The sequence below is a fragment of the Triplophysa rosa genome, linkage group LG1 (assembly GCF_024868665.1).
Source record: "Triplophysa rosa linkage group LG1, Trosa_1v2, whole genome shotgun sequence".
NCBI classification, from domain to species: Eukaryota; Metazoa; Chordata; class Actinopteri; order Cypriniformes; family Nemacheilidae; genus Triplophysa; species Triplophysa rosa.
In genome coordinates this window covers 31,459,458-31,477,257 of record NC_079890.1, presented here as the reverse complement: position 1 = coordinate 31,477,257, position 17,800 = coordinate 31,459,458, and the positions used below count along the sequence as shown (strand labels likewise).

The following is a 17,800-nucleotide window of genomic DNA, read 5'->3' as shown; positions in this document are numbered from 1 at the left end:
TTAAGAATATGTATACTATATATATATAGTGTGTGGGCGCGTGTGTGTGCGCGTTCGTGTGTGTTAGTACGGTAAAACAGTAAGATAAAAGTTTTTGTCTTTTCCTTGCTCAGAGATGCTCTCAGATTGGTCCTGAGTCGTTTTTAAGGTAAGACTCCCACGTAGAAGTTTTCAAGCTAAATTAAGAGCGTTCTTAGAGGATTCTTAGGAATATGGGCCCAGCTCTGTTCCAAAATCTGCAATGCTGCCTATGTAGGCAACTGCCTTTTAGGGCACATCCTAACTATAACAGAACATGTAAATAATTTGGAGCACCTAGGCTACGTGCAGCACACAAATAGCACACGCCTCGACTCATAAATGGATTATCATAGTGTATAATGTTAGCATGTTTCCATGGTAACAGCATATTTGAATACGCTTAATACACAGCACAAACATATAACGGTTAAAATATAGACCTTCAATGAAATAGAGGGTAAATAGTGATTTTAATGACACTATTACATACATTATTTCGATGAAACTGTTATTGTATTTTTCCACAAAGAAATTTGCCCCTTGATGTCTCTTCCCCCAAAACCACTGCCATTCTAGGTTGAATAAATGCAACCTTTAGTATGCTCCGTCACTCGCAACATAATGCTTACCGTGATGAACTTTAAAGGTTTCGTCAGGAAATGAAATTGAATCGAAGGCGCCCGAACGTCACACCAGATTTTAATTCAATTCCTCAAAATGTGCTACCTACTGTATATAGACAGCTGACCAGCTTTCAGAACAAAGCAATCGTGTCCGCAAGCGAATGTTGTGTCTGAATGTGTGCAGATGGAGAACATACTGCACTATAGGTTGTCTTGTATACACTATGATGAGAACAAATGGATTGCATGACAGGTTGAGAGAGAGAGAATGTAAAAGACAGACCCGGGAAAAGGCAAAGAAGAAAAATGAGAGGGCGGCCGGGAGAGGACAGGCAGTCTCAGACAGTGAGGAAAGCTAAAGAGAATTTAACCTTTAAAAGGGAGGAAAGGAATAACGTCCATCTCTTTCTGGATAGATGAAGGAATGAGGTGAAGCGAGACGCAGTGTGTGTGGCCTGCAGGGATGGATCTGTTTCACGTGTCCTTTAATCCCTCGCTCTCTATCATTGTACAGCCTAAAGCTCTTCATCACTACCTCGCTCTGGATATTGTTGCCAAACAAGACGGAGAAACTCACACAAAGTGAGGATCTAAGGGAGAAATGGAGAGCAGGGGAACAGTGCAAAAGAGTCGATGGAGAGAGAGGTTAAGCGTTCAGGAGAGTTTTATCCTCGGTTGACCTGGCCAGCGCACAGTTAAGTGAAAAGAATGTGAGCAGAACGCAGTGACGTAGTTGTTGCCACATTCTCATTGATTCCACATGAATGCTGTACAGCTCTAATGCTTTTAAAATCAGCCACAAATCACGTTCAAGGTCTTATAGAGGAAAGTTTGTTACATGCACAATGTTGCTGATGCTTTCACTTGCTTCAGGGCTTTAATGCAACACAAGTGCAGTTTCTTGAATTTAATTGTTTTACTTTCCATTTTATTAAACAAGGCACAACCATTTGGGTGAATGTTAAAATTGATAAGCAGGAAAAGATACAGACGTTAACGAAAATTAAGATGAATAAAATCATGTTACAGTACTTTGAATTGAAAATATAATGTACAATTGAGCAAAACACAATTTACTTTAACTCTCGTCTAAATGGTTACCTATCAACTTCTGTAATGGAAACCTCAGTTGAAAACGGTCAACTGAATAAACCATTTCATTAAAAAATGCATCATGTGTGCTAAATACCATACAGTTACAGCACATGACTATATAAACCACAAATGCAAATTTAACAGTAATTAGTTCCAAAAAGTGTTGATTTGAAATGATTAGCATTTGTAAAAGTCCCACATTCCACGTCAGAGTTTCTTATTGGTTTAACTGTTCCCATAGTAACCATTATAGTTTCCCTCTATAATACGCAAACACATAATAGAAGAGTTTATCTTTACCAAGCAGCTTCATACAGTCGATTTCACATGACTGGTAACCCTGGTAACGTCAGTGTCTGTATGTTTGTGAATGTACTTTATGGTTCTATGGCTTTCTTTTGCCTTACACACGAACTCGAAAACCTTTTCCAGGACATGTTCATGTATTCACAGAGGGTTTCCACAGGCTGGAGGAGAGTTCAAGAATGTCAACATTTAAACATTTTCTTTCTCATCTCCCTTAGACCAGCACACAAATGGGGGAGAACCATGTGTTGGTTATATGATTTAAAAGAAACCTGGGTCAACAAACTGAAGCTTTCGTTCATTAAACTGTTTCCGATTGAATCATAATATCAGGTAGAGTGAATGCCTTTAATATACAATCACCTTTGTCCTCTGATCTTTCCAAGTTGTATTAACTTTGCAATCAGTTTGAACACTTTTATTTTGAAACTTATATTGCTACAATCCTGCAGGGAATCCTTAAAATCCATCTTAAAGTGTCACAGTACCTTTTACTAATGTTACAACAAAAGTGTTGAAGGTGTGCATTTATTACAGATAAACATATTCAGATGTGGATAATGGGCTTAATTTGCATATAATTATGCATATAATATGCATCATGTGTCTATGTTTTTTTTTTTAAGAGATTTTGCTGTTTACATGTAATCTGATGCAATAAATCACTGCAACTTCACAGCCTGTGTTATGAATGTAACATGTACTTGATAACTTATAAATGTAAATAAATAGGTATATAAAGATCTAAAATTGTTATTTGAGACAAAATGGCTAAATATTTAAAAATGCAACACTCAAAAAAACTGTTAATGCTCTGCTCTTCTTAACTGCATCTTTTTCTGCAGCATTGAAATGTATTTTATGAGCGAGAGACGCATCTTGTTTGAGCTTTAGGTGGGATTTATAACATTAAACATACTTCACAAGTACATTTACTTAATTTTGAATGAGTATTTTAAAATGCAGGTCCAAATGTGTATTTGTCAACTTCATTACAGGTTGGGTAATGACTTGCTTTTCATCCATGATGTGAACACAGCACCTCAACCCCCACGCAAGGTGAAAGAGAGATTAAAGAGCAAGGATGGAGACAAAGGAGAAATAGATAATATGACTTTGTTATGCGCTAACTTTTAAAAGCATTATTATTACACACACATTTGCCACAGTGCATTAGCTAGAATCACATTTCTTATAATGAGATTGTCAAAAATAATGGCGGGTTTCAGAAAAGAACAATTTTTGTATGATAGCGTTACGCTGGAACAACCACTGACACAACCCAACAATTGGAATATTTTGTATTTAATTACTCAACTTTATTGCTTTTGCCAGCATGTGCAAAATGAGGTTGCCATGACAACACTATACAATGCGTTTAAACGTGCTTGTGCATCTACTAGATTACTGCTGGTATTAATATTTAAGACTTTTAAATGCATTTTTACACTCCACTATCATGACATTAATATCAAACTGCTCCTCTTGAAACTTCACGCAGAAAATATTGTGCACCGAGCATTCTCGCTCTCTTTCCCAAACACACCCTGATATATAAACTCAACGATTGTCAACAGAATTCTTAATAAGCCTTTATATTATTCATTCATTCAAGTAAAATAATCTGTGCAATATAGATGTAATGTGCCCTTCCTTTCTTCGAGGCTATAAGTCATAAATCTGGATTCACAAGACACAAGTGGGAGTCTCCTCAGTGTATTAACTAGAACTAAAACTGAATACCAGAGTGTGAATCATAAAGGCTTCATAGTTTATGGTTAAAGGCAATAAACACTTCAGCTATAAACATCTGTTTTGACTGATATAACAAAACTGAAATGTTGTAAATTAGTCTGGCACTGAAATCACGACACAATAAGAGTACACCATGTTGGAAATGTACGAAACCCTAAAAACCGATTACAGCACCGCCTTCGAAGAAGTTCTGTGCTGATGCGTAAACCTGGTCAAAATGGCAGGCAACAGCATGGAAAGTCCATCAAATTATACAGAATCATTAAAAACGTAAAAAACAAAATCCCACCCGTTGCCTGCTATGCGTTTCCCGTCCTCGTTCACCTTTAACATAACCTTTCAAATTCATTCGGTTATTTCTAAAATCAGATCGTCTCCTTCCAGGCTGCTGTCCGCTTTGATGTGCACCTTGGATACGATGCCTGAGAGTGGCGAGTTGACAACCGTTTCCATTTTCATGGCACTGAGGACGCAGAGCGGCTGACCCTTCTCCACCTTCTGGCCCTCCTTCACCTTTACTTCTACCACTTTACCGGGCATGGGAGCTCCGATCTGTCCTCGCACGTCCTTCAAGGCTTTAGGGTGAAAGTGCATTTCCTGATGGAGGAGAAATTGATTTGTTATTGGAGAAGCCATGAGCAACTGTAACATTTGTCACGGACAACATAGTACACACAAACGACTTCAAATCCACCTGCTATCTTTGCTGTAAGAAACATGAATGTGTCACAAGTGATGGTATTATTACTTGACTTACAGCCAAAAGTAAAATATTGGGTCAGACTTCAGTATAGGGGGCAATTCTCGCTATTAACAAAGCATTTAACTACGACTTTTCCCCCAATAAACTCTTAATTTGCTGCTTATTAATAGTTAGTAAGGTAGTTGTTAGGTTTAGGTATTGGGTAGGATTAGGGATGTAGAATATGGTCATGCAGACTATGTGCTTTATAAGTACTAATAAACAGCCAATATGCCAAAAATAGGCATGCTAATAACAACTAGTTAATAGTGAGAATTGCCCCCTATACTGAAGTGTTACCAAACATTGTATTTAATACAATAAACATGATTGTACAAGTACAGTACATACTCCCACCTTCTACAAGAATATTATTAATGATGATATTAATAATAATTCCAACACAAATCCACTGGTTAAAAATAAGTATTTTTATTAAAATGACCAGACGATGAGTAAAATTCAACTAGATACTCAAACAGAACTTAAACTTCATAAAAAAACAATAAACAGATCAAATTAACCCTCCTGTTATGTGCAAATTTTAGCAGTGATTTAAATGTTTCAATATATGATAAATTACTTAAATTTAAATTGTTATTTGCTTTTTGACTTTCACGTTACCTACCTAATATTTCAAATAAACTATTAGGACAAAACATAACATTTCGACTTGTATATAGATGGTTTAATCGGACACTCAAAGTTAACTTCCAGTCTGTGTTTGGTTATCGTTCTGGCTAGTAATATAAACATTTATTTTATATTTAATTTATTTTAATATTAATTTATATTCATATTTTATGGTATATTAATTGTATTAAATCAAATTAAAACTACTCAACAGTTATTGATTCTTTGAGGAGGTTTACCAGAAGTTAAGTTTGGGCCACGTTTGTTTATGTTGTTGCCGCTGAAACCGTCAATAGACCACTTCGGAAGACATAAACAACGCTGGTTCAGAAGAACTTCCCGTTTCAGTTTTTTAACACTGCACAAATGTTTAAACAAAATACAACCAACAGAACATTTATAACCTAATCAAAAAACAAATATGTTTACGATCGAATTATATGTAAGATTTAAACAAATACAATTCTAAAAACGAAACCGGAAGTGCTGCTAGACCAGTGTTTACATCTTCGAAGTGGTCTATATGTTATTATATTTAACAAATGAAAAAAAACCTATTCAAGCTCTAGTTCCAGAAGGCATGGGAAAATAATATGAAATTAACATTATTTTTCATATTTTTATGATATTATAATATAAATGTATTTTCTACTTATACTTTCAAGGTTTCAAAATACAATCGGGATTCTTTTCAGAAGATTCAAACATAACAGGAGGGTTAAATAAAGTTATGATAAGTGATAAGACAGCAAGTAGCTATAATCTTTTTCATCTCAAAGTTGGTTCAAAGTTAAGATGAATTGCGGGTTTATTTGAAAAGTGGAAATGTCTCATGAGGACAAATGATTTTGCTCTTTTTGTTCAGGTGCAGAGAGAGCGAGAGAGAGAGAGAGAGAGAGTGCCGAGTAAGTGTTTGCGCTCTAACCCATAAACTGTGCCACTTTGTGTACCGCATTCAGCACAAAAAACCTGCATCTTATTCCCTAGCCTCATGCAATGTAGTTTAAGCAGCGATTACCATCTTGGAAAGCAGACAGTAAACAGATATTTATTCTTGTGCACATTATGAGGTGATGGTGACAGCAGTTATTCATGAAATGATGTGAGGTGTAATTGAGAGCTTTCAGCATTACAGAGATCAAATTCAGGTGTCTGGATCGTACCGGTGATGTGAAGGTATACTGTTCCAGGCGAACGGTCCTCTGTAATCTACGCCGCGTCACGCAAATTGCATTCAGTGCAAAATGTTTGGGTGTGTTTGCTTGATTTGCATAATTCCTTTAGTGGAACAGGTGCCAATCTGTGGGCGCAATTCATTCTTACAACAATTTCGCCTACTGAGACAGACTAAACATTCAAAATAAATGTTTCCAAAATATCGTGCATATTTGAATGTTTGTTTACGAGGGATGTTATCATCGGGGGACCTGGATATAATTAAGCTAGATCATGCAGGATGTGCTGTATATTTGTACAAACTGTTATTTAGTGGTCATAAAAGTCCTACGAAGCAACATACATGGTGCTTCGTTCTGAACGTGCTAATTTAAAGATGTTTTTAACACTCCTGCCTAAGTGATAAACTCCCATGACAGCAAGAACAAGATCATTTTTTGCTTATGACAGAAATTATTCACACCTTGAGAGAAAAACCGGGAGCGTTCGCAAAACCCGTCTGAATGATTGAGTGTAATGTTTGCGTCAAGATAATTGCTTTGCAGTGATGAAACAAACCAATCGAGAGAGGAAAATAAACAGCGGTTACCTTCATCGCCGCCGTATCCTTGACCAAGACGGAACGCAGCTGCCCGTTGAGTTCAAAAAACACCTCTCTCTGACCAGACCTGTTTAAGTCACCCAGGGCCAAAGCTTTGATGTGCAGTGTTTTGCCTCTCTCCAACTCAACCTGTCAGAGGATTGAGAGAGGAGAGATCTCTAGAATGCGTAATGAAAGGCAACGCTTGAGTTTATACTGTACGGAAACACGCCGGATAAAAACGTGGGCAAAACAAAAGGCAGATGGGATAGGTGTACAGCGCAGGCCTTTGGGAAGCATTAGGTCTGTGCTTTGGAGAGGATGCTATTTCGGGGTGTGCTGGCTTTCGCCTCACTGACGGCTTAATATAGCACATGCTAATCTGCGCTAATCAGCCACGACTAACATCTCATTTGGACAGCTCTGCTGGGTGGAGAAACACACCGGCAAATAACTTCAGCCCCTGAGAAATATAATATTAAGCGTTAACTGAGGAAAATTTGCTTCAGAAAATCAGGCCAGCTGATAATTGAGATACGCCGGCAAACTTTTCAGACTAGCTCATACTTACTTTCAAAGTGAAATAACTTTGTAGGTGAGTCTGAATCGTGCATCTAAGCGTGATCAGAGATGCGAGACTCGCTTTCACGATGCTCAAAGCAGAGACGTATTCACGCCTGCCAGGAAACACCCACTTAACCACTTATAATGGGGTTTGAGGAGCCAAACACACTGTTAAGATCCAGTCAAAACATTGAGAAGCACCTCAGGGCTCCGACTGAGACGAGCACAAATGTGATGCTTAACAATAACCGGCAAGAGTTAAACTAAAACATTACAACGTCAAACTCTCTGTAAAATGTTGTTTATGGATTAGTCAAATTCATGACACATTTAACGCTCACAAAAAGGACCTGGATTTTAATAGCGATATATTTAGAACACAAAAGAGGTGTACTTTCCCATCTCGGTATGCTAATCCCTTTTACAACCGTAGACACAATAAAGTGGGCTAATAAAGTTTTTGAAAGCGGAGGGCAGCTCAGGACAGAGAGAAATCTAATTCTGAAAATCTCCTGGTGAGAGAGAAGTCAGGCCTTTGGCGAATGCTTAGAAGGTCAAATCCCAGAGTGTTATAAATTTAACAGGGTGAAATATAGTTGGCACATATTTGTACGAGGCGAAATGAGGCTCGGTGAAAAATAAAATAAAAAAAGAGATACATCATTAAAGTAATGAGTAAACTGTTGAACCTCTGCAGCGTGTCTATAGGTAGATTTAACGGGGACCCACCTGAAACTCCTCAGCGATTTTAGGGCCTTCCAGAAACAGGCGAGTATTGAGGCAGTCCACCGGCCCGAAGTTTGATGTGAACTCTTTAAACTCTTGAAAGACTTTAGGGTACATGGCTGCTGACATCACGTCTTCAGGGGTGATGTCATTACCGTGTGCGGTTCGCAGGCCAGATTCGAGAGCCGTGAAGTCCATTGGTGGAAGTGAAGCCCCTGGACGACCTTCGATGCGAGGTAGCGACTTGAGCACCTTTGAGAAACATCAAACATGTTAAACATTTGAAATCTTTAATATGGTCTTAACTTCTTCTCTGTTAAAAACAGAAGTCTGAAAAGTTTTACAATGTGAACGTTATGAAAGGCTGTCTGCTCTGAATGTGTATATAACAAAACCCATTAAACTAAATAAAACTATGCAAATACATAAACACAAGATATTCCCTTAAAGGGGTCATATGACACGGCTAAAACGAATACTATCGTTTGTTTTAGATGTAATGTAATGTGTATACACGATTTAAGGTTCAAAAACACTGTATTTTCCAAATACTGTGCATGTTTGTATCTCCTCTTTGTCTCTGAAACGCGCAAATTTTCTACAAAGCTCATCGCTTTGAAACGCGAGGTGTGCTGTGATTGGCCAGTTAACCAGTGCGTAATGATTGGTCGAATACTGCAAGCGCGTGACGGAAATGTAACGCCATCAATCAGGTTCCAGAGCAATTGTACTGACAGGTACGCCCATCTTGCGTATACATTTGGGCGGTCTTAGTCAAGTCATACCATGAACTGATGTAGATTTGTGGGGGTGTGGTTGCACGAGGTGTTTCATTCAGGTCTGGGTGAGCATTCGCTTTTAGATAGAATGCATCTTTTGATCCGACACGTTCATTTTTGCAATTTTACGTGTCTAATACATGCATGGGCAACTTATAACACACCAAAGACACAGAAAAACACGTATTCGTGCCATATGACCCCTTTAATATTATGTACATAATTAAGAGGAAAAGTCATTGAAATGAGAATGTAAGAGACCTTAGTCTGGGCTTTTCATATTGATTTCGACATTTCTTTACCCAGAAATTGGGAAAAAGGTCAAAGCCCATGACATGTTTTGCTATGTTTCAGTGTACGACAAAGGACAAAATAAGGAGCATTATGAAAAAATAACACGTGAATATCACAGATAAATGTCCATAGTAAGTGGGATTAAAATGATTGTGAAACAGGAATGACCAAACCTCCTCAGGGAAAACTAGTCCCGTTCGAACAGAGCTTTATTAAAACTGATGACTGACAGAAGACAATGTTTCATCTGAAACAGCCTCCTCATAACCTTCAATCGTGGTTTCAGATTCTGACAGCTCATGAATAAAGAGCTGAGGAATGATCATGAGGTCATGGGTCACTTTTCTCTGTTACTACAGGATTTCCTTCACAGATTCTTAATGAAACACCATCGCAACGGCGCGTAAAAACCCAAGAAAATGAATCAACAGTAACACCATCCAACATCTCCGCCGTCTTTGTCCTCTGGCTACTGTCAGACTTTGCCAGCTGAAACATCCTAAATAGATCATTAGTGCCGTCAGAGTTGCTGTTAATGAACAAAAGCACAAACACGATGACAAATAGGTCAATTGAAAACGATAGACTACACCATCAATATGCCATTAAAATGACTCAATTCATTACGGGCAAGGCAACAACAGCCGAGTGACACTGTTTTCATCTCACAGCAGTGAGAATGTATTGAAAAAGGGTCCTTGGACTAGCGCTGAGAAACAGCCTTGCGGCTAGTGTGAGGCAAAGAGAACAGATGGCACGAAAAGTGTCAGAAAGCGAAAAATCCAAAACACACCAGTTCATAAAAAGCTCAGCAGCCCATTTTGTTATTCACATAAAATTGCGAGTTGAAGTGGCCGCCTGCAGTCCTGACCCACCTACCTTTTGAATAAATTGCCACTTAATAGCAGCTTGAGTCATAATATCAGGCCATATGGGCTCTCTTTTGTTTAATGTGTCCTATAGGTTTGTGACTCAGGTAGCCCATCTGAACATTTGCATGCACGCTTACTGTATTTGGCTAGCACGTGCGCCTCTTTCTTTGAATCCCTCTCAATTTCTTGAGATTCCACAGGGGCATTTATTCATTCTCCCCCACATGCTTTCCTGTGAAGCTGATGAGTCATACATGCAATTTTAATAACTCCGAACCGAGACGTTGTTTGTATGAACAAATCCAGGCGGAGAAACGATAGTAGCAGAACCGTTCTTAAAGACAGCTGCATGCAAAGATCATCTTTTACATAAAGTGTTTTAGTAATCCCTGTACTGGCTGTGCATATCAAGATCCTCCACGACTATTACATTGAAGACTGTGAAAGGTCAAGCAAATCTCATTTTCAAGCTATGCAGAATTAACATATTGTGCTTGTATGAAAATATAAAGTACACAACCTCTGAAAAAGAGGGAAGCAAAGCCGTGTAAAAGAGGGAGAAAAACTACAAAGCTACCGCTTGAAGTAAGGTAAAGAGCTTAAGGAAACTTCTTGAGCTGCATTTATGTTAGAATAAGTTAAACCTTAGGCCGTTCCATACCTCCTCTGTCATTTGCATAAACTATCACAAAAGCAACCGTGCACCTACACATAAGACGCGACGAGCTTTCTAAGACTCTCTGTATTGAGAGACACGTCTGCTGTAACATTTCAAAACAGACAGTGGATTATCAGGGGGTTTGTGGCAAAACTGCAAAAAAGTTATGAAATCTTCTCAGATGTTATTTTAATTCGATAACTCAAAAAATAGAAGTTACTGTATGAGACATCTGAGGCTGGAGTTGCTAGGAGAGCTTCTGTTTCTCTCACAATTGTTTGGTGGTGCTGGGTGTAAGGGAATATTTGATGTTGTTGACACAGTCTGGAAGGAGATGAGATTTGCTCTGTGTGTCATCTGTCCCCATCCAACTCTGTTTGTCATTCTGTACTGTTATAGCCCGGCCAAAAATATCGCTCGGGGTGATTTCACGAGTTGAACTATCCTTACAGAAAGATCAATAAAAGCTAGGATCAAAAAGGTCTATGGAAAATTACAGGGTGGATTTTAGTTTTTGTGACCATTTATCAATGTTCATACAGCCACAGAAAAAATTACTGTAAGAGACCACTTCAAAGACCATTTTCAGTTTTTGTGAACTTTTAGGTTTGTGTTTGGGTAAAATTATTATTTTGTTAAATTGTGAACTACTAACGATATTTCTCCCAAATTTCAAACCAAAATACTGTTTGTGTTTGCATTTATTTGCAGAATATGACAACTGGAGAAACAGGTCAAAATAACAGAAATGATGCTTTGTATTTTTTCAGACATGTTCATATTCCCTTTCAAGCAATACAACAGTAATATTTGTACATGTATTTAGGAAAAGTTCAAAAATATTTTTTTTTATGTGATAACCTTACAGTTTTCATGAGTCTTGTCATGCTGTCAGTCTTTCACATTGCTGTTGGATGACTTTGTCACTCCTGAGGTTTGATTTTGTTGAAATTCAACAGACACTGGACTGGAATGGCCAAATTTACAACATCTAGAAATGCTGATTGAATGAAAATTTGAAATGGCCTCTTAATTTTTTCTGCAGCTGTATTTATATAACTTTTTTTCCAAAATAATAAAACACCTCTATAGTATCCTTGAAATTTGTTTGAATCGCAATTCGCTAAATTCTTCCTGTCATTTAAATGCCAAAATTCTAATTCAACATCTTGTGGGCGTGGCCAAATCAAAATTCAACTCATTAATTGAAAGAAGGCCAATTCCAATTGCCCGCTGCTATTACTAAATCAGAACAGATCCAATGATTGTTAATTAAATCCTAAATGACATTAAGTGACTTATCAAGAGTACTCATAATTCAATTTATTCCTAAAATAATCAAGTTCTTCTTGGAAGTATACCTGCACGTCAACTAATAAGCAATCTAAATTTATCATCCCGTACCTCCTTCTACTTTAAAGTACATTTATCCCTTGAAATTTCCATTATAACTGAAATAGAGAGCTCACATTTAATTATGTCCCTAAAAACCCACCAGGAGTTTTTCCTCCTCTCCATCTTTCTGAAAGCGTTCTCATGGACTTTAGCTAACAAAGACACTCATTTCTCTGGCTCAGATCGAATTCGTCAGGTGTGATGGTCCATTGCTCTCCATGTAGGATTCACAGGAGAGAAGACTGCAAAGCACTGGACTGTAATGGAAACCGGTGTAGTTATAAAACAGTGTGACGCTTTTGCTTTGTGACCTGCACGCATCTTCCCGTGGTTTTACCTCCGAGTGCGCTGTGTAATTATTCCAACTGTGAGTGTGTTAACACGGTATGCGTTTGATCATAAATAGCCATGTTAATGTATTTACATAGGTGAGGTGTGGGTGGATGTGTACCTTGTTGGAATAACTCTTTTTCACCACTGTAATCTTTTGAGTCCAGAGGGAATACCTACAACAGTGTTGAGGAAGTTAATTTAAAACTGTAACTTATCAATCTTCAAGTTTCTCATTGAATGTAGTTCAGCTACAGTGAAGTCACATTAACCTTTTGGAAAAATAAGCTACACTACAAACTAGGATCTTAAAGGTCCAATGTGTAATTTTTTGGAGGATCTATTGCAATATATTATAACTATGTCTTCAGAGGTGTATAAAGACCTTATCTTCGAATGAGCTATTTCTATCTACATATACCGCGGGTCCCCTTACATGGAATTCACCATGTTGTTTCTACAGTAACCCTAAACAGACAAACTGCTCTACAGAGCATTCGTAAATATGTTATCTCCTTTGGCAAAGAAGCGAAAACGTGACGACATCTTAGTCCTGTGTCAGCCACCATGGTGCTGCGAAAGGGAGAGATGAGCGGTGGAGTCAGCCGTTGGTTGCAATTCGCAACCTCACCGCTAGATGCCACTAAATTTCATACACTGGACCTTTGAAGGTGCTGCACGAAACAGAATTTAAACAGCATACACAAATTGCAATAAATAAAACGTTTTTCTGAACTGGTTCATTAAACATGACTCAGATCTTCCAATACTTCATAAGGAAAAGGTGCGCATTGGATTATGGTATAACGCATACATGAGGCCAGTATAGAATATCACAGCGTTACTCAAACAGCCAACACAATACTTGATAAAAATATTCAGTTTTAAAAACATCAGAGCTTTACTCTAACACTGCTGTCAAACTGGTGAGGTTTTTTGTGGAGGATGTTAAAACAGAGAATAAAGGCTGTGACAGTAATGCTTTGAGACGCTCTGAGAGTTACAAGAGATGAGAAGCAGCAGGATGCTATTTTCACATCACCTCTGAACTCTTGTCTCACTCCATCCATCCATCAATCATCAATCAATCCTTCTTCATCAAGTCTTCAGATGAGCGTAATGAAACCAGACTGATGAAGAACTCAGCTTGAGAGAAGTCCAAAAGGTTTCTTATCTTTTCCTATCTTTTGTATATAGTGCATTATTGTTTTTATTTAGTTCTCATTTTTTCTATCTTAATGTATATTCGCACTATGTTTGCACCATGTGTACACTTTCTTCTGCACTAAGCTCCTGTCTCCAAGTCAAATTCTTTGTGTGTGTAAACATACATGGTAATAAAGCTCCTTCTGATCCTGATTTAAATTCTGACAGACATTTCATTCAATACTCATCTTCTAGTCTTATGCAGCATGTAAGTGGGCAATAATAATACCTATTTCCAACAATTTTGCTAACTTTAACTTTAGTCCATAGTAGTCACTTCGTATAAATTAAAAAAATGTAAATTGGCCTGGCCTGTGATGTGATGTGTAAAGGGGTGTGTCCACATAAAAGTGGGAGGAGAGCAGCCCTGCCACACCAACAGATAGTCATTAAATCCAGTGCTTCATTTCAATAACATTAATTTGTTACGGCAAACCAAGAAGTCAAGTGAGATTTTAGCTCACCACTGACCACCTGCACAAACAAGCAAAGAAAGTGTTAGGATCTCACAAGTACTCAACAAAAACTTTGGCCACGCCTTCTCGGTTTCCTCTGGATAATCCAGACCCCAGCAGAAAGCAGCTGAAGAGTCCTGATAGGAAACACGATCGTGACTTGCGAGCCGCTCACAGCATCAGCGTGTACCTCAAACGCTCTCCAGACTTCTCCACGGTCCTCAAACTCAACGTGACACGCCCTCCCCGCGGTCACGCAGGTCCCTCCGCAAAACCTCCGGAGCGTCTCGGCTTCGGAAGAGGCTGTTATTAGCACATTCGGTTAATGCATTTTAAATAATACATAAAACATGCTGATTAGTGTATGGAGGAGCACCGCGAGGATCACCAGGAAAGGCTTTAGAGGCTTTTCCCTTGGCGGAGGAATGACACACAAAAGAAGCCTCCCCAATTCTATTAGTCACGCTGGCTGCGGTTCAAAGATGCTCCATGCTTCATTCAGTCACTCTTCATTAATTTGACAGCTTTTGAGGCCATTTCTAAGCCAGGAATATACGTGTACGTGTGCGTGCTGTTGAAGGGCTTTCTAAACATAGAGTGTTTAGGATTGAGACTGCAGCGATGTTGAATTAAAGCGTCTGCTAATGTCACAAGAACCGAACGTGTGCCGAGACCACAGGTTTGTACCCTTAAGCAGCATCTTATCGTTATCACTGACAAAATTCATCCTTCGAATGAGATGAGGCTGCATGTTTAAGTGACGTGATGGTGCATGACATGTTTTGATCATATCAATAAGACAGCGGTCATGTTTTCTTCTGACTCAATCCGTTTGTGTGTGTATAGGTGTGTGGATGCCTGTGGGAGCAGATTGGCCACTTATCAGTGTTTGCCCAGTGGTGTGTAACACAACACGTCTGCCTATCTGAGTTTATCTAGACGAGCTGATTGGCACAGATAGAGACACAGCTGCATAGAGAGTTACTGCGGCTCTGAAATCACGTGAACAGGGCTGTACGCCATTGAACCTAGGCCTCTTAAGTGAACGGTGAACTGTTCTGCACCGCTTTTCCTGTTTAAAATGCAATTCACCAGCTCTGATACGCATCACACCAGTATTGCAAAATTGAATATTTATTAGCAATTCGTGTCATCAAAGTTCTTTGATCTGTATTCCTTAATCTCTTTCTATTCTATCACCCCATTAGCTATGACCCTGCATACACTTCTCTCTCTCTCTCTCTCTCTCTCTCTCTCTCTCTCTCTCTCAATACCCACACACATTGCTTTAGGGGTCAGGGTTTCAAATTAACACCCGCTTATCTGTTAAATGCAAGTGTGAGAATCCACCATGGTGGGTAACGCTGTCAACTCAATGGCCAGTTGTGCACGTTATTATTATTTATATTCTGTAACTATACAGGTAATTCAAATGAGGCTGATAAGATGGCTGAAGCATGGAAATAAATATCTGGGAAAGTTCATTTAAGTCAAATCTGCACAGATTTAATGTAAATGATGAACTCGCAATATATAATGGTAAGAGTATCGCTTTTTTTGTGCAGAATCTGTCCATATCTGGGTAACATGAACAAGACTATTAATGAGCACCAAATGACTGGTGTGTGGCGAAATCTCACAAAAAAATGCATTGAATAAAATGCATCATTTTGAATTGTGAACGACTAACAATATTTGTTTTACCAAATTTAAAATAAAAATGTCGTTTCTATTAGCATTTATGGAGGTCAATATAACAGAAAAGATGCTCTGTATTTTTCAGACCTCAAATATTACAAAGAAAACATGTTTACATTCACTTTTAAGCAATACCACAGTGTAATATTTGTATGTGTATTTAGGAAGTAATTTTTTTAAATGTGATGTGAAATGTGTTTTCATGTGTCTTTGTCATGCTGTCAGTCTTTCACATTGCTGTTGGATGACGTTATGTCACTCCTGAGGTTTGAGTTTGTTGAAATTCAACAGACAATACATCTAGAAATCCTGATTAAATGAAAATCTGCTTTCTGGGGCTGTATTTTGACTGTCACTTTTAAATCACGTAAAATACCAATTTCATAATAAATACTTCAATCTGTGCTGTGACTTTGTGATTTCGGTGGGTTAACAGAAATTCAAGTTGACACATAGGCTGGTAAATGAAAAAGCTTATTTTAAACCCAAGTTAGACAGCGTAGCACGAAGCTCTTAAAAACTCGGCACCGCTTCATCACATTTTAGGTTCTCCCCTCAGGGTAGCGTGTTTGGGAGTGTATTTGTGCCTGTATGCGTAATTAGTCAAAAGGAGTGACAGAACAACAACAGCACCCTGAGGATATTTTACAATGTAATATTCAGAGAAGTGTCAGAGTAAGCATTCTTTGTCTATAATAAAAACACAATGTTACCTGCTCCGATAAAACAATAAAATGGTAGGGGGGCAAGTTTAAAAATGAATGATTTTCAAAAGAAAACAGTTGGTGTGACAGTTTGTTAAACACCCTGTCTACATCACATTCAAGAGGCGTGATGCAATGCGACAAAAGACTATAGAACTCATTATAAATAGAAATTCTGTCTCCACTGGATGTGGTGCGATGCAATGCAACAAACTCGACTAACATCTGGTTCTTAATGGTTTCTACTGTCTTTTGTTGCATCACTGTATTTTGGTCATTCAATTCACTCACAAAAAAGGTGTTTTACACGGTTTTTCTTCAAAATAACCTTTTTTTAGTTGATGAATTACTATATATTTTTGTTGACTGATAGATAATGTAAGTCATACTTTGGTCTTGACCACCGTCATTTTAAAGTCTCAGTGAAATAAAAAATTATAGTGCCTATTTTTTCATGAAATATTGCAGCGTTTATTGTAAATAGTTTATCAATGTGGGTAATTCTCTTTTTAAAATTCGTGTGCCCACATAATCTTTAGTTAAAATCTGAAAATGCACTTCCTTCCTGTAATGTCTATCCATCTTAAATGACGTATGTTAGACGGGCTTGGGTGGAGCATCCGTTAACTCTTCAACTGTCAGTCTGCTGTCAGTTCCATTTCAAAATGCAACGGCTGTTTTTATACATCCAATCAAATCGCAGAGAAAGACGAAAGCCACGCCCACTATTTTTCTCATTAGAAATTCCATTTCACTCGGAAATGCTTCAAAATACAGAAATAAAAGCGATCGCAACTTCCGGTTCACGGGGACTTTAAAGTAAAAATACAAGCATGTTGCGGTGCTGTGCGAGGAAAGGCAATTAAATCAGTCACTCACACATTCAGTGCCATGACATGTCAATAAAATACATCATAGACCTTTATCATATTCTGATCTATTCCCACTAAGACACAATATTCAAGTCATTATATTAAATTGTAATGTCTGCCTCCCTCCTTCTCGCCTTTGTTTTTCTGTCTACTCATGAAAAAGCGAGTTTCAGCTTCTCTGCTGCTCTGTCTGTCTGTTATTCTGTGGGCAAATGTTGAGCTCTCTCACATGGAAATACTGCCAATGCTTACAAAAAGCGTTTGATCTTTCATATTTGGACTTCAGAGCGCTTCAAAAGAGTTTGTCTGTCTGTGT

The 17,800-nt window shown here is 38.2% G+C and overlaps 1 protein-coding gene across 1 annotated transcript in view; it reads right to left on the bottom strand.

Moving 5' to 3' along the window:
- Positions 1-3,054: 3,054 nt before the first annotated feature.
- The window catches only part of LOC130549411 (pyruvate carboxylase, mitochondrial-like), a 127,677-nt gene continuing 112,931 nt past the window's right edge, over positions 3,055-17,800 (bottom strand). Inside the window, exons 12-14 of the mRNA XM_057326652.1 lie at positions 8,225-8,473; positions 6,941-7,081; positions 3,055-4,397 (exon numbers count right to left, since the gene is read on the bottom strand). Of these exons, the coding sequence (XP_057182635.1) occupies positions 4,146-4,397; positions 6,941-7,081; positions 8,225-8,473 (642 nt within the window). The 3' untranslated portion in view covers positions 3,055-4,145. The remainder of the gene's footprint in view (positions 4,398-6,940; positions 7,082-8,224; positions 8,474-17,800) is intronic.